General features: G+C 32.6%; 1 protein-coding gene and 1 pseudogene across 2 annotated transcripts in view; both read right to left on the bottom strand.

Moving 5' to 3' along the window:
• Window positions 1-22,521, bottom strand: part of CAMKMT (calmodulin-lysine N-methyltransferase) — a 326,415-nt gene that overhangs the window by 297,608 nt on the left and 6,286 nt on the right. For both annotated transcript variants that reach the window (XM_016142219.2, XM_016142220.2), the window contains exons 2-3: window positions 17,891-18,063; window positions 9,242-9,306 (exon numbers count right to left, since the gene is read on the bottom strand). In XM_016142219.2, the coding sequence (XP_015997705.1) occupies window positions 9,242-9,306; window positions 17,891-18,063 (238 nt within the window). The remainder of the gene's footprint in view (window positions 1-9,241; window positions 9,307-17,890; window positions 18,064-22,521) is intronic.
• Window positions 12,959-16,554, bottom strand: LOC118605000 (annotated as a pseudogene).

Here is a 22,521-nt window from a genome sequence, read left to right as displayed (position 1 = left end):
ATACTTATTGAATACCACGTGAGCCAAACCTTGTACAAGATACTTTGGTGGAGTTAAGGGATATGACTGGATATAAATAATTAACATAAACTTCCAATCTTTCTTTCTTTCCTTGTCTTCTAAAATCGCCATATAATTTATCATCTAAGCAAAGACACTTTTGAGAGTGAAAGAAGGCACTGTTGATAATTATGCTAAGAAAAACAGGTGAAAAGTGAGACCATACCAGACAAACCAGGCTGTGCAGTCGCCCTAACTAAAGGAAACTGGTCTGCTTCAGTATATTGCCTTCTGCCCACCCCAGGCTCACACCTTCCAAAGAGGATTCTGCTATGACAGCCTGGTTCCTCAGTACTGTGATACAGAATCAGAAAGAAAAGGGGTAAAAAGGAAGAAGAGAGTGGTATTATGAAAGATACAAGAGTTAGAATTGTTTTCTGCAATTTTTTGTTTGATTGTTTTGTATTTAAAAGGTGCAGAACCAGCAGCAATGGGGGATGGTACTGGATGGCAGAGGGTAAAAAGAAAAGAAAATTGCTAAAGACTGTGTAGCTTTCATATCATTCAACCAAGAGAAGTAAAATACTGAAGTTAATTGAAAATAATTTTGTTGCATGGACTTTAGACTAACACCCCCTGAAATGAACCAGAAGAGGGTATGGTGCCTGTAATTTGGTGGTTAAATTTTATCTTGGGAGAAAAAGATTAACAAATAGTTAATACAATCTGGTAGAAAATTGAGTGCTAAATTGTACAATACAAACTACAAATTTATAGGACTTATGATAGAAAAATCAAAGAGGGCAATATGAATCAACCTCTCTTTTCTTGTTATTCTAATTTCTCCTTTAAAGGAATCCAGAAGACAGGCACAAGCAGAGAAGTTGTGGTTTGCATAAATATATACCACTTCTCAACTGTACATAAAGGCAGTCCAACATCCCTGCTAAATTCTAATTAAGTTGTCAAATATTAAAATAAAATCAAAGTCCAGAAATAATCAAAATACTTTTGTCTTTCCTTGACTATCACATAATTAAAAATGATACTTCATTCAAGTTTTAAGTCTGAGTTTCATTACAGTGTTTAGTCGGAAACTAAGGGACTCTTGGGAAAGAGCAATGACACGAAGTCTGGCCTCCAACCACCTGGATAGCAAAGGCTGCAGACAAATCATGAATTTACCACCAGGAGCAAAGACCCTGTCTGATCCAGCATACTAGAACAAGCATATTGTGAGCATGTGGAGCATCTACGATATACATAATACATCCATATTTTCCAACTCAAATACACAGATAGAATGATCTGAAACTTTTCTTCGTTCTTTCCATGAATTGTCCCCACCTCCTCAGGATACAACACAAACACTCAGATTCAGGGCTAGGAGTGGAGCGTGAAGTATGAGAGGGGAGAACACACGCACACACGGAAATGACATATACACAGCACGGAATTCATTCAATCATCAAATATTTAGTTCACATCAAGCATTCATAGAGTGATACAACACACGTAGGCCACGTGAATGTCCATATAATAATTCTCCGTGGAAAGGTTAACCACGATTCAAACCCTTTTGCTGAGGACAAGAATATTCTTTTAGTTGAGGTTTTCATGTGATTTATAGTCATATGAATAATTTTTAAATGTCACTATAGCCATAAGCTTGAGAGAAAGGACTATGTAAAAATGGAAATCAGTATTACTATTATCATGCAAAAAAAACCAGCATTTTTCATAAAAAGGGGAAAAATCTGAAATAAAACAAAATTCACATTTGTTTTAGACTATTACAAGAAAATGTATTCTTTCGCCCCTATCCTCACTCCCCGAATCCCCACTCCATTAGATTGTCAACTACCTTTCAGAAACCCTAGAGAGCCCATTTTCCAGTGACCTTTAATCAGTCTCCTCTGAGACACAATCCACTGGACAGAATTATTTTCCATTTGCCAACGTTATTTTCTAGCACTCCAAGTTACCACTTTTAGTTTCGATTCCCACCATGAATTTTTAAATTCATTTCTTGCCATTTTGGAAAAATGCTACCTTCCAGAAATATAATGGAATAGTTATAAATTCCTGACCACTTACTAAATATTAATTTTTAAGCGAGTTAGCGCTACCTTGTAAAGTTGTTAAGAAGATTAAATGGTAATAATATTTACAAAGTTCCTCATAAATACTGTAAGAGGTGCAAAAGAAATGGTAGCTATTCCTTAAAAAGAGAAAGAAATACTACTCAGTATTTGCTCAAAGAGAAGGGAAAAAAGACTTGCTTGGCATATCTTTTGCTAAAACTTGTAGTTACCTAAATAGGAACATCCTTTCAAATATTTAAAGGAAGGAAAACCTAGCAGGTTTATGACAAAGACATGAACTACCTTCTAACATTATTGCACTGATTAAGCATTAAACATGCTATGAATCTAGAATGTATTATAGCATTTACTTCTGTAAGTTCTCACAATTGCAGCACTTTCTATTATCAAAGAGAGCCATTCCAATGTCATAATTTTTTATTTCAAATAAAAATTTTTAAAGTGAATTAAAAAGGGATGTCGTCTAAATGTTTCTTCCCTGGTAAATATTAAAAAAAAAATGTGTAGGATTGTTTAAGGTTTAGGGACATGCTTACTCAATCAATATTGGGTTAGGAAAAGAAAGAAGAAAAAACTGCCCTGACAACGATCGAACTGTGAAGTCAGACAGTTGGAGATACGTGGCTGGGAAAACTACCATCTAGAGAACTAACCTACCCTCTAAAAACCTTTTCTGGCCTGCCCTCCAGAAGTCTTTCTAACAAGACTACACATATACTTTGTGATCATCTAGAGGGGCTAAGAGCCAAGTCCAGAGTCAGAGCTGCATACTACCACCAGCTCCCCCCTGGCATTGGGGCCTCCAATAGTCTCAGGGTTGCTAACCATTGCCCATGCATACTACCCACATAATGCACTGAACCTTAAAATTTATTTTGTTAACAGAATTATAAATTATCTATGCCCAAGATCAATATCCTGCCAGGCTAAGTTTTTAACCTCTTTGTACTCTCACAGCCTAATATGGGACTAGAAAGATCTGATCTCTGATTTCTAATCTCATAAGTGTATGGAGACACTACTATATTAACATCTAATATGCTGTGAGTTCCTTGGAGAAAAGTACTATTTAAAAACAAATACTTTATATTTTTTCGCTGGTAAAATGAATTATTCCTCCTTTTTTCCCAGTCCTGTCCTAAACAATTTGAGATTTTATCACAGCTTTCAGTCAAAGAAATTAATACTCAATTTAGAACTTAAAGAGTGTCTACTTTTTTCAAAATAAAAATAACATTGCTTTTTCCAGTTATAAAACTAATATATGCCATAAAAAATCAAGCAATACTGAAAACTATTAAGAAGAAAAAAAGTCATCAATACCTTTAATACCCTCAAGAAATATTATGAACATTAAAACACAGTTCTATACATATACATACCTACTTAATGAGTATATGTATTTTACAGAAATAAGATCGTATCCCCTATAGTGATTTTTTAAACCTAACATGTTTTAAAGACCTTAAACAGCTATATTATTCTATTTCACTATATTATTCTATTATCCATAATTAACCGACTAAAATTAAAGATTTATGTTTTTTCAATTATTCATTGTTCTACAAGGAATCCCTTTACTTACATTATAGCTTTACATTCTGATTGTTACTTTCTAGAAAAGGAACTATTAGTCAAATGATATGGATACTTGACATTATGAAACATTGCCAAATCACTTCTAGAAAAGTAGAATCAATCTTTAAAGCCAATGGTAGATGAGAATGCCCTTTTCCCTACAATTCACTGATTATTGTTTATCTTCTCTCATCTTTGCCAAGATGATAGACAAAAAACATATCTTACTGTATAATTGTATTCCGTTACCTCATTACTAGTAAAATAATCATTTGATGGGTTTATAGAGCATTTGTATTTCTTTTGTGAAAAATCTTTTTCTAATTTTGGGCTATGTTTCATGCTTTATAGATTTGCAGTCTGTTTTTGCTATTGCTTTGTGGGAGCCCTTTACGCAATAAAGAGAATAGATCTTTGCCTATATGTCATAAATAATAATTAACAGTTTGTCAATTGTCTTTCAACTTTTTTGGTACTTTTTTATTAAAGCTCTTTAAATCTTCATTTAGTCAACCTATTCATCTTTAAGTTCATGGGGCTTAGGTCACACTTAAAAGGACATTCCTTACTTCAATATAAAATAACTCATCTGAGATATCTAGGCATGTTGGGATTTTTTAATTAAATATTTAAGCCACCTTAAATTTATTTTGATATATGGTGGAAAGGAGAGATTCAGCTTTATTTTTTCTAAACTCCTAGTCGATGGTTCAATACTGTATATGGGAGAATCCATCCTTATGTCTCACTGAAATTCCATCTTCAACATATGATAAATCACATACACTTATGTCTTTCTATACACACAGACCTTTGTTTGAATGAAGAAAAACTTTTTAAAGTCAAGCTGACATTCCTGAAAACACTGATTTATATATGTATTTCTGCAGTAATACCATACTTTTAATTATGTAACTTTGCACTGTTTTCATATAAAAAATGTCAAATATCAAAACAGGATGACACACACGAAAAATATTTCTTAATTAGTATTATTTTTCAACATCGAAAATAGTGAAAAGGTTCAAGAAGAATAAATGATATAGATGCTATTAATACTAACAATAAAATGTAATACAAATTATTCACAGCTTACATAGTGCTTTCATATTATCTAATATTATATTTGTCACACTACAAAGTAGTTATTGTTTCTTATTCATTTATAACACAGTTAGGATTTGCTCAAAGACACAGCTAGTTACTGGTAGAACTAAAACCTGAATTTTATATTATGTGATCCTTCTATGACCCCACTGAATTAAAAATAGAGCAATTATTCATAAAAACCCAAATTTCTAATTTTTAAAATTAAATTACCTTACTACGTGTGTGGGGTTATTATATGTAATATATATTATATATAATACACATATATATCATACATATGTATACATACATGCATTATATACACACAGACCTTTGTTTGAATGAAGAAAAACTTTTTAAATTCAAGCTGACATTCCTGAAGCTTGAATAATTCCACCAATATTACGGACCCCAACTACATAAGACAATAACAATGAAACAGAAAAATTATAAATTTGGACTATGTTTCCTAAGACACAGTTACCTTTGCTTTCCCAAATACAGGTAGAAAGTAAAAATATTTTGTATTTTAAGAAGAATATTTTCTTAAGTAATAATTGACCCAAAAGAGACCAGTTTTGGATACATCACAAAACAGGTTCCACTAGGAAAGATCCAGAAGCAGGAGACTGTAGTTGTGTGGATTAAAAATCCAGGTCAACCCTAGGATTCATTGCGGGGAGGGGACACATTGTCACATGTAAGAGTATATAGACAGAAGGGTCTACAAATGTCCCCAAGATACCATGAGACACAAACCACCATACAGAGCCCTATCATTAGCCTAGTTGGGAGGAAAAGAAAAAAAATGTTTTTTTAAAGAATGGCAGAAGGGATCTTATCAACACACTTCCTAAAATTAAGCTGCAGTGTTAGCCAGAAATCCTGATTCACATGAGGTTACTGCAATGATATATAATTACTAATGATTTCCTATCTTTTAAAGGCTTATACACATTATATTTTATATTGTATACAATAAACTATATGAAAAGTATTAACTCAGCTGCTCATGCTGCCAAATAAAGGATGATGTGCTAAAAAGTGCAAATGAAGCTATTATATCCCCAAGCACTGATGACATTCTACAAATACCAAATATGTAGTTGTATCATATACCATGACAGTCAAATTTGGATCAACTAAATGCTAAAGAGAATCACATTTAAAAAAAAAAAAATCACTTCAGGAGAAGAAAGAGATAGCTTTGGAGAAAGAAAATGGTTTTGGAAGAGACAGTATGATGGGGCTTCTTTGATGAGAGGTCAAGGACTGGCTGCAAAGGACACTCTGCCCACAGGAAAAAAAAAATAGAAGAAAGAGATTTGCTGCAGTGGCCCGGGATACCTGAGTGACATGTCACATGAAACACAGAAGCAGCCAGCCCCTCTCCTTAGGTGAAGGATATCATCCTATACCTTTCCATGGGTAGCTTGATGGCATTTCTCTCCAGGCATGATGAATCAATAATAGATACAACCTCTCCCTAGTTTTGCTAAGTTTTGCTGTTTTAAAAGAAAGCAGGTTCTCAAGTAGTAGCCAATGAATGGAATATGCATGCCTGTCTCTAGTTAGAGGTAAGCAAAAAGGCACTTACCTTTAAAAATAATTTATTTTCTAGAATAACAAATATATAAAAATAAGATCGGTCATATTCTATACAGCAGTTAATCATGCAGAAATGATTGCGTAAGATTCACTATAATTTCTTCAAGCAGTGAAAGAATATCACAAAAATTTAAGTCTTTACCAGTCATCTAAAAACACGTGACACTTTTAAATAGTAAAGGTAAATATAAAGAATATTTCCTTTTCTAATATATCAGGAAATAAGACACTAAAATGGAGATTAATGATTTTACAAACCATGAATATATGTTTTTGTATGTACATATACATTATATATATACATTACATAAACACATATCAGGTTTTTGTAACTATAAAATATTCTATTATCAAGAAGTAATATTAACCATGAAACTAATTCCTAAAATATAGTTTCACGATATTAGAAACTTTTTTCCTCATTGTAAATATCTGTCAGTGTACTACCACAGTGATGGTAGGAATTGATATTCTTGCATAGAACTTTCACTTTCTATCAAGATTAACAAGATGAAAAATATTCTTTTATTTAAGGCTAGAAGTATAAAAATTAAACTGATATTTAAAATTAAAATATAACTCAAAATCTGTCAGGAAAAAATATTTTTCATGTTAATAAGTTGCTGAATGCATTAAATACATCAAATTAAATCAGATGTAAATGTTTAAACATACATCTTTATATGTTTACATGATGAAAACTCAGTTATTTCAAGTTATTTATTCCAATTATTTTGAGCTGTGAGACAGAATTATGGTGTGGCGCCCTCTGCTGGTTTTTCTAATCACAAACTGAAACTAATATTACTTGTGTGAAATCAAACATTTCAGGCATTCAAATGAAAAATCACTTTTTCAATCCTTGATCACTTTAAGCTTTGGCAAAGATTATATAAAAGTTTTAATCAATATTTACTTTATTATATCAGGACTTTACCAATTTATCAGTAAGCGAAATATTGCTATAGATTTTTCTTTTAAAATAAAGAGAATATAAAAGTCACACTAAACGATATGTTTTAATAGGTCTTATTTTTGTCACCACTTCTATCACTTGACAATATATTCTGGTTTCTCAGGCCACATTTATGACATTTTAAGAAAATGCTATTTTAGTAATTTAATCATATTTTTCCTGCCTTGTTAGTTCAATCAAAATAGTTTATTTCAAAATAACAGAATAATCCTTAATATTATCTTATTAAAAAAAAACTGAAAGACATTTTAGAGGTACCTATTGCCAGTGATAATAGCTTCCATTGATTGAGTGTCAACTAGGAGAATGTAGTACATGTCATATACTTTCTATATATTAGATCTATTTCTAAGAGAGGGGGGGAAATGAGGCTCATGAAGATGATACAAATTGCTCAAGATAAATTTCAGAACCACGATTCTTACTACAAAGATTCAAACCTTTCTACCAAATAAGAGATAACAGTGAAAAAATACTTTTAACATGCAATTTCCCCATTTTTCAATGCAATAAACGACTTGGATTTTTGAGGAGGCAAGTAGACGGGGAAAAATGTTATAGAGAAGTTTAAGTTACTCATATATAAATTAATAGCTCATACCTTTAGGAAAGTATTTTTATTTTATATAATGCTGCCAGCTAGTGGCCTTATTTCATATTGAGGCACAGGGAACAATACTTGATTTTTACATTAATGAATCAAAAATCCACATTTAACATTCTAGAACCATGTTCCTAAATCACAGATGCATAAACCTGACTTAATAATATTTTACATTACCCCCGGAACTAAAGGAGAATGTTCCCTCACCAACATTAGCATCTCTTGCCCTAAACCTCTGTAAACTATAAGATACACCTAAATAAGAAAGAATTCATCAAGTGCCAACATGTAGGAACTAAAAAGTACATCACTGTCCATGAAAAAGAAATCTACATTATTTTAAATATTTTAGAATAATTTTAGGATATTTATAAATTCCTTAGTGACAAAATACATAATTTTTGTATATACAATCAGAAGTTTGCCACAATGTGGGCATAAGAACAAAATTATCGCCTGAGTATTGCTGGACATTATTCTATGCAGACCTAAAATTAGAGAGCATTTGATAAAGTAGAACTGTTGACAAAGTATGTTATTTTAGCTCAGACAATAAGTAGTTACAGTTCTGAAATTTCCTTTGGAAAAAATAGTATGTGAGTACAATTTTTGTATTTGAAATCATCTTATTTCACTGATAATTCATTATCTTAAGAGAAATAACCTATGCAAAACACATAAAGCAGTAACAACTTCTATCATAGTATGCTGTTTAACTCAGTGATATAAAGATAATCTTGTGTTTGATTTTCTGAATCATATCACATATTTATTTAAATGCTTTTCTCAGTGGACAAATCATGACTTAATCTGACGTTTACATAAAAAGACCATATATTCGACAATATTATAATATTCTATGAAACAAAAACATTCTGGTATTAAAATATATTAGCAGCAAGGAAAACATGTTCTGGGTTTATCCTGTAGTGAAAGAGAGAAGCACCCCCAACACAGCAAAGAATCGACAGCCCCTCTGCTGGGATAACTGAGAAGGTCAAAATAGAAACAAGAAACAAAAGGGATAGTACTAGACAATCCAGTGTTCCTTCTGACCTACATTTTGTCTCTCAGAGACACATACACACACCAAGTGCAAAACTGCCTTATTCCAGGTAATAGGTAAAGCTTATTTTGCAGCTAAAAACAATGAGTTCTATTATATACATATGCATGCACACACACATATTAGAATAATAAACATTAGTGAAAAAAACAGCGATTATAAATTCACTTTTTAAAATACTAAAAACATTTCCATTGAGTGGTCATATAACTTACAAACATTTCCTGTATTGTCAAAGCTGGTAAGAACATCTTCAATATTCAAAGATCCACTATTGTGCCTAGAAAGCAATAAAGCATTTTCTTCAATGACTCTGAAATATTAACATTTGTTCATTTTTTAAAAAGCTGATACTGCATTGTGATACACCCAATACTAATAAACCCTTCCGTGTTATATTTTTAAAATATATCTTCCCACTAGAGGGAGAAGGAAAAGATACAACAGAATATAGTCCTCCCAATAGTTAATGAAATGACATTGCCTGATGATTCATTTACATTATAAAGTACTAATATTTTATTGTTGTTTTAGTTATATAAAGGTGAGATTAATTATTAATCTTGTTAAAGATAACAAAACTAAACTAAACAAAACTTTATACTTTGAGAATCTCAAAAGAAAAGTAAACAATCAACCTCCAGAACCGCAACAATACATTAACAGCGCAACAAATTCAGAACTTCGGTCACAAAGAACTAACCAACCTTCAGGGCTGCACATTCCATCTAGAGGAAATTCTAAATGTCAGAGGGCAAAATATTTTATCTTTTGCCTACTAATTTTACTTCCATTCACTTTAATTCTAATTTCTCTTCATTTGACAGCCCTTCAGATATTTGATTACTGATATTTCATTAATACTTATAAAAGATACTATTCTCCATATACAAATGGACCCAAATGTCAAGAGGTCATAGAGTTTGAGTTACTTTTCCAGGGGTGGTAAAATATTAGTGTGACTATTTCAACATTCTACCCTATATAACTTATACCTGTAATTATTTAAGGTATTATATCAGTTTATAATAACCATTAAAAATAATTCACAATAAAATTTACTTCATCAATACTACTTTAACTTTGTTATTAAAACATCAAAAATGACAGATAGTATTATGCACTGAATTGTGTCTCCCTCAAAATTCGTATGTTGAAGACCTAAGCCCCCAGTACCTCAGAATGTGACTGTATTTGGAGATAGGGTCTTCAAATAGGCAAGTAAATTAAAACGAGGTACTTAGGGTGGGCCCTATTCCAGTATGACTTGAGTTCTTATAAGAAAAGGAGATCAGGACACACAGGCGACAGGGCACGTGCACAGAGGGACAACTATGTGAAGAGGCAGCAAGAGGGGAGCCACCTGTCAAGTCAAGGAGAGAGGCCTCGGAGGAAAGCAACAAACCTGCAACACTTCATCTCAGACTTCTGGACCCCAAACTGTGGGAAAATAAATTTGTCATTTAAGCCATCTAGTCTGCAGTGTTTTGTTTTGGGAGCCCTAACAAACTAATACATATAGTAAGAGAATACATGTAAACCATATTACTCTTTTCAGAAAAACTTTACTTCTATCATAGAGACCCAGTTCTTTGATAGAGTGACTAGTGAGAATGCAAAAATTATTTACAGTCATCACTGGCTAAATAAGCATTGTGCTCAACAGAATCATAAACTAAGGCAATTAAATTACCAACTACAAATCAAACTTTCATCACCATAACATAATCATTCTGTATCTTGTCTGTACATGCAAGATTCTAGGTATAGATAGTTATTTATGCTAACATGGAAAACTACACATGAGACGAGAGAGGAAAAAGAACAAGGTATCGAACGTCGAAAATACAAGGTGATGCTATTAAAATGACAGCGATATAGCGGAGAACTCAAGAACTTTTTCCTACATATAAAAGCAATACATGGTTTCTTCAAGAAAAATCTGCTCATAATCTTGTCATGCAGAGATAATCACAGTTAATATTTTATATACAGCCTTCAAATTTTATGCTGTGCTCATATACCTGTCATTAAAAAACTGAGAGCACATTGTCTATACTGTTTTGCAATTTCTATTTTTCATTTAACATAATAAAAACAATTTCCCACATCATTAAGTATTCTTCCTGTGACATGATTTTAATGGCTGCCAGGTAGTCCAATGAATGTTTGCACCACAATTTATTAAACTAACACTTTATGTTGGATTTTTAGATTATGCTCAGTTGTAAGCTATTACGCAATGAACATCCTGTAGAAACATCAGTGACCTATTTCTGATTATTTCCTTGGGATAAATTCCTAAAAGTGCAATTGTTTCATGGCCTAGTTTTAATAAGTACATTATCTCATGTTCATTTTCTCTCCCCCCCCCCCGCCCCTCTGTGTGTATGTGTGCGGGTGTGTCTCCCTCCCCCAAATCAGAATGAAATAAATATTTAAAATGAAATCTGAATCTGATACAAGAGTTGGGAAAGGGTGCATATATTTTGCATAGTTAAATATTTCTAAAAAGCAGAAATTGAGGCAATTGATGTGAAATATATGTTTAAAAGTTAAAATCACATTCAAAATTAAAAGTGATTTTCAGAGTTATCACTGACACAAAACTTGTCTTCCTGAAAGCCTTATTTCCTAAAGCCAAGAAATAAAAAGTGTACCCCACAACATTTTTAAATGGGATCAGGGCGGGAAAACAGTAAAACTAATCCTATACCTCTAACTTACAAAAATGAAAGTCAATTATCTTTAGTCAAGAAATTCTAAAAGCTGGCATCTCATGAAAGAATAATGTCAATAACCATTGTCTTTATTAAGAATCAGTGCTAATTATAAGATAACTGCCACAAACACAGTGTGGTAAAGATTCACTTTGATTATTTCAAGTTCATTTTCATTTGTCCCAAAACTCAAGAACTATTCTTTATTTACTGAATCATCTCCTTAATTCAAGTGTCAACCCCATAAGATGTTGTCTACTCTTAATCTTTCAACTTCTGACTGGACAATGTGGTTAGACAGAAATACCTACAAGGAAGGGACCTTATTAAACTTGAGTCTTACTTAGCATTACACTGATAATTAATGTTATATAACGATGACAATATTTTGCAAACATATCCAAAGTATAAAAAGTTCACTCCAACATTCTTCTGTACGCCAAAGTTTTAATTTGTTTCCCAAGCCTTGAATTCAAATGTTGTCACCACAAAAAAGAAATGGTATGATGTTACACCATAGAGGTGTTAGCTAATGCTACGGTGATAATCATTTTGCAATATATAAGTTACATCAAATCAAAACATAGTATACCTTAAATGTATGCAATACGTCGATTTTATCTTAATAAAGCTGGAAAATAATTACCAATAGCCAGTTTCTTCTTCCTAAAACCAACTAATTTTGTTCACAAACACCTAAAGGTTTGAAAAATTTGATTCTAGGTGCAATTTACTTTGGCGTACTATTAAAAATTAATGGCTAAAGAAATTTCACCAGCCTTACATCTACCAGTTATAGAAAACCAGTAAATTATTTCTACATATAATATACAAAATTTTGAAATTATATGAAATTTCAAAACTACATAAACTATCATAATTGGATTTAAAACAAACTAGAAAACTAAGTTATAATTAGCCCATATCTATGATTTAAATTCCATGAAAATATCACTTCAATGGATTAGTCTTCTAATTTTCTACACACACTGAATCGTATTTTGAAGATTCTATTAAGTTCCTTCTAAAACACAAAATAAAATGCAAGAGAACAAAAGCTGCTTTAATATTCACATCTGCTCTTAATATCACTAATGTTAAAACTATATAATTTTTTCAAAACAAAACTTTTATTGCATCTTTAAAATATCACAAATAAGTCTGAGGAATCAACTGACATCTTGATGTTTCTGTATCTGGACAATTTAGACTTTATTCATCAGCCTGCTGAATGTTTCTGAATAGATACCATCCAAAAATTTTCTGATACCCTTGTTTTTAACTGTTGTGGCTTGTTGAATCAAAGCAGCTGAATTGGATACAAGTTTAATGTCATTTCCTTTAAGTATTAATTCCTCTTTCTGGCCTCGAGATAATGAACAAGCAACATCTAACCTCATCTGAACCCCGTGAATGTCTTTTTCACCCAAGAAATGTTGGATTTCAACGAGAACTGTTCTCCTGAATAACGATGTTGATGGGGTAGTGAGCACACACAGACCTCATGTCATAACAGAAACCCAATATAATGCCCTTGATCATGTTTTGTACATGACTGTAGATAGTGTAAAGAGTAACCAATTCTATATCTCCACCATTTGTCAACCCAAAGCCTCTTCTTTTCTTTCTTTCCAAAGAGACTGAGTTCTACACTGATGTGATTAAAGTCTCTCTGTAGGATGCCTCTGGGGCCCTTTGCAATAACCACGTCCCCAGAGGGATGTCCACATTTTGTGGAATGTCTATAGCCTGCCTGATTGCTGAGAATGGTCTTCATCCTCACAGTAGATACAGCGAAAGCAAAACTATACTTTTAAAATATAAATTCAGTATTTATATTTGCCTTAGATGCCAGCCTTGCCAAGTTTCCATGGGCATCTGTGATATACCACACATATAAGGATAATCTGCCATAAATCTAATTTCATAGGCATAATTTCATAAGTATCACTAATTTTTATTTAGTAAGCACTCATAGGGTACATACTAAATTCAGTAGGGTGGAGATTTGTTTTCCTTTTTTCCCTTTCCCTAGAGAAACAATATATGATCTTGCTGCAGTGCATTTATTGTACTAGAAAAATGCACCATGGTCAAAGACTAAGTCATTCCTGACTTCTTGTCCATTCTAAGCTCCCAGGACAAGCCCAAAGTCAAGAGGCTTCTAATTCAACAATTACCATAGCAACTGTAGTCTTATTCAAATAAAAGAGGACAGTTCAAACCTCTCAGCTTTTCTATACCTAAGACATGTATACATCTATAAAGGAATGATTCAGACACTTCCATGGTTCCAAATGTAAGTTGAAATGTGGGTGTGGGAACAATTTCCAGTGTCTATACAGCATACTCTATATAATAACAAATTCCAGCTTATAAGACTGGGAGAAGAAACTTTTAATGGAAGATTTTTAGTATAAACATCTCCTAGTATACATTAGTTATCTATATATGCATCTATCTAATAGCAAGAGCCTCTTCTGTAAAGTTCTAAGAAATAAAGCACCAGAAAGACAAGAAGACTTTGCTAATGAATAAAGTAGGAGTCATGCCCTGAATTTTGATTTCATAACTCTCAATACTCACTTTGGAACAAAGAGTCAACCATCCTCAGATATACAGAAAAGACAACATATCTAAGGGATATCATAATCTAACTTTTATATAACCAAACTTCTGCTTCTGATGAAAAGCCACCAATGGAAATTCTTTGTTCCTTCATTTTAAATATCATCATGTAAAGACGACAGAAAATAATGATTAAAGTCTTAATTTGGGCCATTGCTTACATATGTTTAATAATATAAGCAAGCTATAACTATGTACTTTGAATTCACAAATATCTAGTTTTCTGCCTTCCTACAGTAATCATTTCAAGTCTAAAAAACCTTTAAAAGGGCAGAAATTAATGTGTAGGGCAATTTTAAGAAGGACAAGACTAATAAGTATTGAGAAGCATTAATCACCGTATATGTATCATCTCTGCTGAATTGTAGCAGGTGATCTTAGGTGATGAGAACTGAGAAGGTGAAATGGGTTTATGTTCATGATCTATGAGGAAAAAAAATCCTGAATGTTTAGCCCTATTATTAGAACCCATCTTAGAAGCAGAACCATCTTATAATGTGTTTTGATCACCCTTCTTCCCCCAAAGAGATTGTGATGGTATTCTCAGTAGCCTCTGATGATTCTGCCCTGCACTTTCTCACCCCTATATATTTTCTAGTGTCTTTGCTCTTATCAGGAATGATTTCTCCCTTTCTCCCAGAACTTTCAAACACTCCCAGATCCAGTTTAAACTCCTGCTCTTCAAGGCTTTCCAAAAATCCCTCCTACCTCTAAACTTCTAATATATGTCAAGTCTTCCACTCATTTGGAAATTAGTTTTGCACTGACTGGTGAGAGTTCTTAGAATGGATGATTAACTTCCCTTTTTATTTATTTTTTATATTTTGAATTTTCATGTATTTGAGCTCCTTGAAGATAGTATATCTTACCTTTTTTTTTTGTTTATCTACACAGAAGGTGCCATTAAATATTTATATTGATTTGAATTTATTTAAAACTATTCACTTGTTTCAATCATTCCATAGTTGATTTAACAAACTTAAAAATATAGAGGAAGATGATGGTACTCTACTTCAAAACTATTTTCTAAACCACTATTTTTGGCTAGTGCAAATAATTTTTTAAAACTTTAGAATGTTCACAATTCAAATAATACTGAAGGCAAGAGATAAAGGTAGCTAAAGAAATATCATAGAAATATGTTCAGAAAAGGAACAAAAATGGAGACCCATATGGGGCAGATAACAGAAAACAAGGTAAAGCAGTCACTGTATAAAAAATAAACATGAACAAAATTGGCAATGGAATGAAATAAACTATTCTTGGCAGAAATCCTTCCCTACCTAAGCAATTTCAGTAATTTCAGCAATTTCCTATATAGTAACAGGATTATGGAGTAAGAAATGGAAGGTTCAGAATAATCAATGAGGAAATTAGTTTTTCTAGGCCTCAATCCCCTCATCTGTAAAATGAATAAATGGATACATGATTGCCTCCCAAGAGGCAGGATGTGCAGAAGTTAAAAGTGCAGGCTGTGACTATTCATTATATAAGATGTTCCAATGGAGATAGCTGGATGAAGGGTACATGGAACTCCTTGTACTATTTTTGTAAGTTCCTGAGAGTCTGTAATTATTTCAAAATAAAAGTGTTTAAAAGCACCGGCTGTAGAACCAAATCATAGGGGTTTGAATATATAGGCACGATCAATTATTGGCTAGGTGACCTAAATCAAATTATTTAACCTCTCTGGGCTTCACTTTCTTCATTTGTAAAATAAGGATAATCACAGTATTTACCTCATAAAGTGTTGTATGGATTAAATAAACTAATACATGGAAAGTACCCACAATAGTGCTTGCCATGTAGTAGGCACTCAGTCAGCCTTTATTAATGTTATTATGATTTTTAAAAAATTATTCTAAGATTACCTTCAGCTCCAGAATTTTGTATGTTTAAGCTATTTAAGAAAAATTTTAGTGCGGTCATCTGTTTTCTCTCCATAAATTAGGATTAAATGTCATATTTATACATATACCTGTTTTACTCTTTCAAAAACAGATAGACCACAAAGAACCTGTTAGAAAGGTGTCTCAGTTTACACTCAAGCCTGGCTTCCTGCTACATCTGGGTCATCTCCATCGACCAGGTAGGGAGGGAATCATGCCTTATTTTGAAATTTCTAAAGAAAAGCAGATTTCACATTCCCTCTGGCTAATGCCTGCCAGGGCCTTGAAGATGTCAAGTTTATATTTATTGCCTCTTGTCCCCTAGTGGATGGATATAGAAGATATATTTTAGAACTTTATACCTGAAGATCACCTACTGAAACACCCTGTTTTTCCCTCATTTGAATTTCCTTATAGATACTATCTATCTTCCAATTGTTTAACCCTTTTCATTCTTACTTCCCAGAGTTATTGTAAGGATTATATAAACTAGAATACATCAAAGCACCTAGCTCTGTACCTGGCTCATACTAAGTATTTAATGCATTTTTCTTTCCTTCCTAAACAATTAACTAATTAACTCCATCGGAATGCAAGGCAGTTCAAGTATTCTAATTAGAATCTCATGATGAATGTTCAGGCAAGTTCACAAATCTTGAAGTTTTTATCTTCCATTTGTGGTTTTCAATAAAGCCGTATTATGAAACCAGATCCTAATTGTTCCCTCCCCCACCCTAGTCAATTTTTATCCAAATTTCAAATTTTTAGCTATTATGGTATCTTTTAAAGCTTAGATATTTTAAGCTAACATTGTTCAAGAAATATATACTATAAATAGACATCCTTTGTGAAAACTTTTTCTTTAAATTATTCCTAACCTCACCTAAACCTTATTCAGTCACATTTCCACTTAAAATGTTTTTGCTCTTCTTATAGTTACTGTAAATGTGCTCCTCCCTCACTTTCAAAATGTGAAATCTTGTCAAAAAAAAAAAGGCAGATTTTATAATATCAAACACCTACAGTAATGTTGCAACATGCTAGACTATAACTGTGAGAGAAAATTAATTCGGTAAAAATGGTATCTTGTTACCTAAGTTTGCAACTCTCTTGTCTCTTTTCTAACAATCTTTAGAACCAGAATAGTCTGTATGCTTCTCACAATATCAGTGTTTTCAGCTGAATTTTCTCCTCCTATTCTTAAGATTCTATTCTGAAAGTGACAAAACATGAATAGGATAAATCCCAAAGCTTGATTTTTTTAGATAACTACTACTTCAACAGTAGTTTAGAAAAATTCTGTTTTCATTTCCAGCCTTCCTTGCCTCAAAAAAGACTTGGCTTTATGTCACAATCAAATGTTATCAGAGAATGGTTAAATGAACCCTTTGATTTGCAACACACTTTATCCTCAAATACCACTACATTTCTGAGAATTTTTTTCTTTAGTTCTGAGAATACAGCCAGACCTAGTTAAAGCAGCATGCTTCCCTAACACAAAGTTGCAAAATCTAATTTCTGATAAAGGCTGCCTGAAAACTCAACAGAATGAACAATGAGGTCCTTATTGTTTTTATTCTATAAGGAAAAAATGCTTTTAAAAAATCTTAATTAAAATGATGTTTACCTTAAGAAAATACTGTATTCTGGGTAGAAGACACTTGTGTATTGGACCCATGCACCAACTTCCTCTTCAGTTTCCCTTTTTTTGGCTTCTGTTACTGAAAACAGATTAAATGATTCAAATCTTCTTACAGATACATGTCGTAGACAATTGTCCAGGTGTTTTTGCTTCAGAACCTTTAAAATAAAACCAAATATTATGGCCATGTTACATAAGCGTAAGTGTTCAAAGTTTAAGCGGTACAGGGATTTTCATTTCCAATAATGGCTGGTTAGATAATTCAGAGTAACCTCTTAGTGCAGACAACTAAAAGATGAACAAAATATTTTAAAACATTACTTGAAGGCATTACAGAACAAAGAATATTTATCGGTCTTTCCTACATGAACTGAGAGTATACAAATAGAATATGAGGGGAAGTTTCTCTTTATAGTAGATCCCAAGTAATGAAGAAATGCCAGAATTAGAATATCACCATTTTCAACCCCCTCATGCATTCATGAACTGAGGTAGCCATCACCAAGACAAAAAATAACCAGACATCACACTGTGATTACTGATAAACGTACACAATACCATCATCTTGATCAACCAAATATAATGAAAAACATCAAATCTGAATCTGACCAAGCCTCTACATCTTACAGTAACTAGAACATACAGGGACAGAGAAACATTAAATACCATCGTCAAGTGCAAGTAGCAAAATTCAAATTATGGGAAGCTCTACAAGAACCAAAAAAATCCAGTTTTTTGATAAGTAAGTGGTTAGAGTTGGAAAAGACAAATGAGAGGGAACATTTAGATTAAAAAGACATAAGAAACATTATCAACCAATAACAATGTTTGCACCTTATTTGAATCTTGTTTCAAAATAATCAAATTGTAAAGAAAAGTTATGAGATAAAGGGGAAATTTTTTAAACTGACCAGATATTTCATGACATGAAGGAATTATTCTAGGTATGATATGGTTTCATAATTATGTTTTTTAATATCATCTTGTACAGATACATACTGAAATATTTACAGAAAAAAATGATATGATGCCAGGGAGTCATTTCAAAATAATCACAATTGGGGATGTAATGAGAGACTAGAGATGAAACAAAACTGATCAGGAGTTAAAAATTGTTGAAGTTTATGGATACCTGAGTGATTGTTAAATTATTCTCTCCAATTTTGTATATGTTTGACATTTTCCATAATAAAACATTTTTTCGAAGATATACACACTCTAATTGTCATAAATAAATAAAAAATAACAAATTTAAAACTCCAAACATATTTACAAATTAAGCAATATACTTCTAAAAAACTGATGAACCAAAAACAGAAAATACAATGAAAATTAGAAAGTATTTTGAACAGAATGATGATAAAAATACATTTCAAACACAAAATGCAGCTAAATCTATGCTTAGAGGGAAATTTGTGGAAAGGCTAAAATTCAACAACCTAAGCAGCCATTACAAAAATTAGAAAAAAAGCAGCAAATTAAGTTCCCAAAGAGAAGTTAATAAAGTAGAAAGCAAACATAGGAAGGAGGATTAATAATATTAAAATTTGATTATTGGAAGAGATTAATAAAACTGATAAATCCTTGATGAGACTAATAAGGAAAAAAAGGTATAAATATCAATGTGACATATACAGATCACTATAGATTCCATAGGCATTAAAAAATAGCAAAGGGATAGTATGAATGCTAACTCTGAAAATTTTAGATTAAATGGACCAATTCCTAGAAAAATACAACTACAAAAATTGGTATATTTTAAGAAGAAATAGAAAGTCTAAATAGTCCTAAACTATTTTAAAACTAAAATGCATAAATAAAAACCTTACCACAAAGAAAACTCCAGGTCCAGAATGCTCACCAGTGAATTACACCGAAAGAAAGAATTAATGCAAATCTTGCTACACTCTTCATTAAATCTCAAATAACCCTATGGGATAGATACTCATTTTGTGAGAGAGGAAACTGAGGTAAAGGGATGTTAATTTGCTCAAAGTCAGCTAATAAGATGGAAACCCAGAGTTCAAATGCAGGCAATCTGACTACAGATCCTGAATTTTTACACCTCTGCTTGTGGACAATATGGGAGACTGGCTTCAAACACCCATTCCAACTTCCTTCTAAGATACTTTTCTGTATAGTAAAGTTGAAAATCAGAAACTACACTTCCCAGAATCCTTATCAGCCAGAGTTGCAGATGTGATTCTGGTTTAGCTAATTGAGTGCACTAACAATCCCTCCAAAGATTCTGTAAGCACTTAATTCACTATATTAAACCCTTTTCTGCTTAAAATAGCTAGCGTTGTTTTTCTTATCTGTTTTTCTTTTCTTATCTGAAAAGGAACCCTGTCTCCTTTACCATAATTCTTATATGGAAAAGGGCAAACCGAGATCAGAAACAACCAAGAAAACACATTATAATAAATATACCTTGAGGGGGAAAAAAAATCTGTTTAAAATTTATATATTATCTAGAAGGCTTAGAAGGGTTACCTCTCCTTGATTTGGTTGAAGGTTCTTTCCTTCCTATCCTCCCTCCCTCCTTTCTTTCCTTCCTTCTTTCCTTCCTTCCTTCCTTCCTTCCTTCCTTCCTTCCTTCCTTCCTTCCTTCCTTCCTTCCTTTCTTTCTTTCTTTCTTTCTTTCTAAGACTGTAACGGTTCAAAAGCTTTTACCAAAAACAGGATCTTATTATTATCTGTCAACCATGGTCATCAGGAAGAAAACAAACTGCTCAACAGAGCTTACACTTAAGAAAAAGAAATAATTAAATTTTTAAAAATGTAGATATTATAAATTATCCTCGATCTTGTCCAAATAACGTCCAAAAAACAAATGCTTTTTTATAATAATTAAATTACCCTGAAGTCAACGTAATGGCACCATAAACCACTAAGGTTAAAAATTATTTGTCACCACCACATGTATAATACTGGAAAGGGCTTTATATTTACTAAATCCCATGATTTGCAACATTGCAACAAGGCAATAGTCAATAGAAAGTAACAGGCAATATGATTAGAATAAATTAAAAGGAAACATATATTTATGTAATCTATATTCAGTAAAGGTAATTACAATAGAGGCCAAGTCAAATTACTTCTGAGGTTTCTTTTTAAAGATTCAGTTGAAGGTCAAAATATTTGCAGCTTTGTGAGCTGGGAGGATGCGCAAATCTCCCACAAAGGTAACACCCGCCACTTTTAGAGTATCTCCTTCCCACCCCCTATGTATATAACTAAGTAATATTCAGGTAAATTATCTGGAGTAAAGTAAAACACTCAAAGTCAAAGCATTTTCTCATTCCTCTAAATGAATGAGCTCTTAAATCAAAGATCAATGTTATATCAAATAAGTTCATGTCAAAATATTAAATATCTGAAGAAAAAAAAGGCAATGAGTCCTGGGCCCATGAGCTAAACAATGTATGCAACTAAATACAATGGAAGTCAAAGACCTATTTATTAACCTAAAGTGTTTATTTACTTAAGAACTAACTAAACTGAACATAAGTAACTATGCAGGAACCCCAATAACTAATATTCTACTAGAAGCAGTGTTACTCAGAAAATGAGCAAGGGCACTGCAGTAAGAGAGCCTGTCCCTCAGTAATTACATGAGTGTAAGCACCTTTATAACCTTTTGAGCTCATTCTCTTACCCTGTAAGACAAGAAAAATAAAGCCTACTACTTCAAAAGAAGAATTAAAAAAAAAAAATAATGCCTATTTTGCAGCTTCTAGTAGAGTGCCTGACACACAATAGCTATAGACTAAATTCAAAGCTTTTGTGAAAATCAAATAAAACAATATATGCTACATGGAAAATGTCTAGCTTAGAGTAGGTACTCAATAGTTAACTTCTGGTTAAACAAGGCAGATAGAATATACACACAGTTATCTCTCATTCCCCCTCACCTCCAAATCCCTTAAAACACCAGTTAACAAGGAGGAGAAATGTTAAATGATAACTAATTTGGAAGATTGGAGAAACTGAAATCTAAGTACCAGCAGTGGGGAAGCCAAGAAAAACAAAATCCTACCACGCACTCAACGAAGAATTGTTTACTAGAGGTACTTAGAAAGCCCAGGATATAATAGAATAGAAGAGTAAGGCTAAACACAGAAGTATTGGTTGAAAACCTTTTAAAAGGATAACTAGAGCCCCTGATTCCATTAGCAAAGCCGGGCAACTAACCAGCCTCCCCACAGTGGAACTCTGAAAAGTAAATTTTCAGAGAAGATGAATCATAAAAATTCTTATCTTAAACATCAAGCACAGTTTATAGTCGTGTAAGATGCTCTTCATTCTAATCAATACCCCTTTCCCTCACTTAGCTTCTAGATCATAGGCAGCCAGTCTTATATGTGCCAGAAAGGAGACAGAAGGATTTCTTTGGGGGATATTGGACCAAGAGAAAAGACCTGTAGTTACTAACATTTGAGACCTCTCAACAAAATGGCCAATTCCTGCAGAAATCACCCTATGGTGAAGAGTAATTACAAATTCAATTGGGATGATCTGAAACCAATGGGATTATTTAATTCTGGGGCCCACAAGGAATAATAATCCCCCTCTGAGAGTCAGAAGGTCCCAGAAGAATGAAGCAAGTGAGTTCA

Source organism: Rousettus aegyptiacus, unplaced genomic scaffold, assembly GCF_014176215.1.
Source record: "Rousettus aegyptiacus isolate mRouAeg1 unplaced genomic scaffold, mRouAeg1.p scaffold_m13_p_7, whole genome shotgun sequence".
Lineage (NCBI taxonomy): Eukaryota > Metazoa > Chordata > Mammalia > Chiroptera > Pteropodidae > Rousettus > Rousettus aegyptiacus.
Note: the sequence above shows the minus strand (reverse complement) of the source record. Positions and strands in the feature narration are given on the sequence as shown.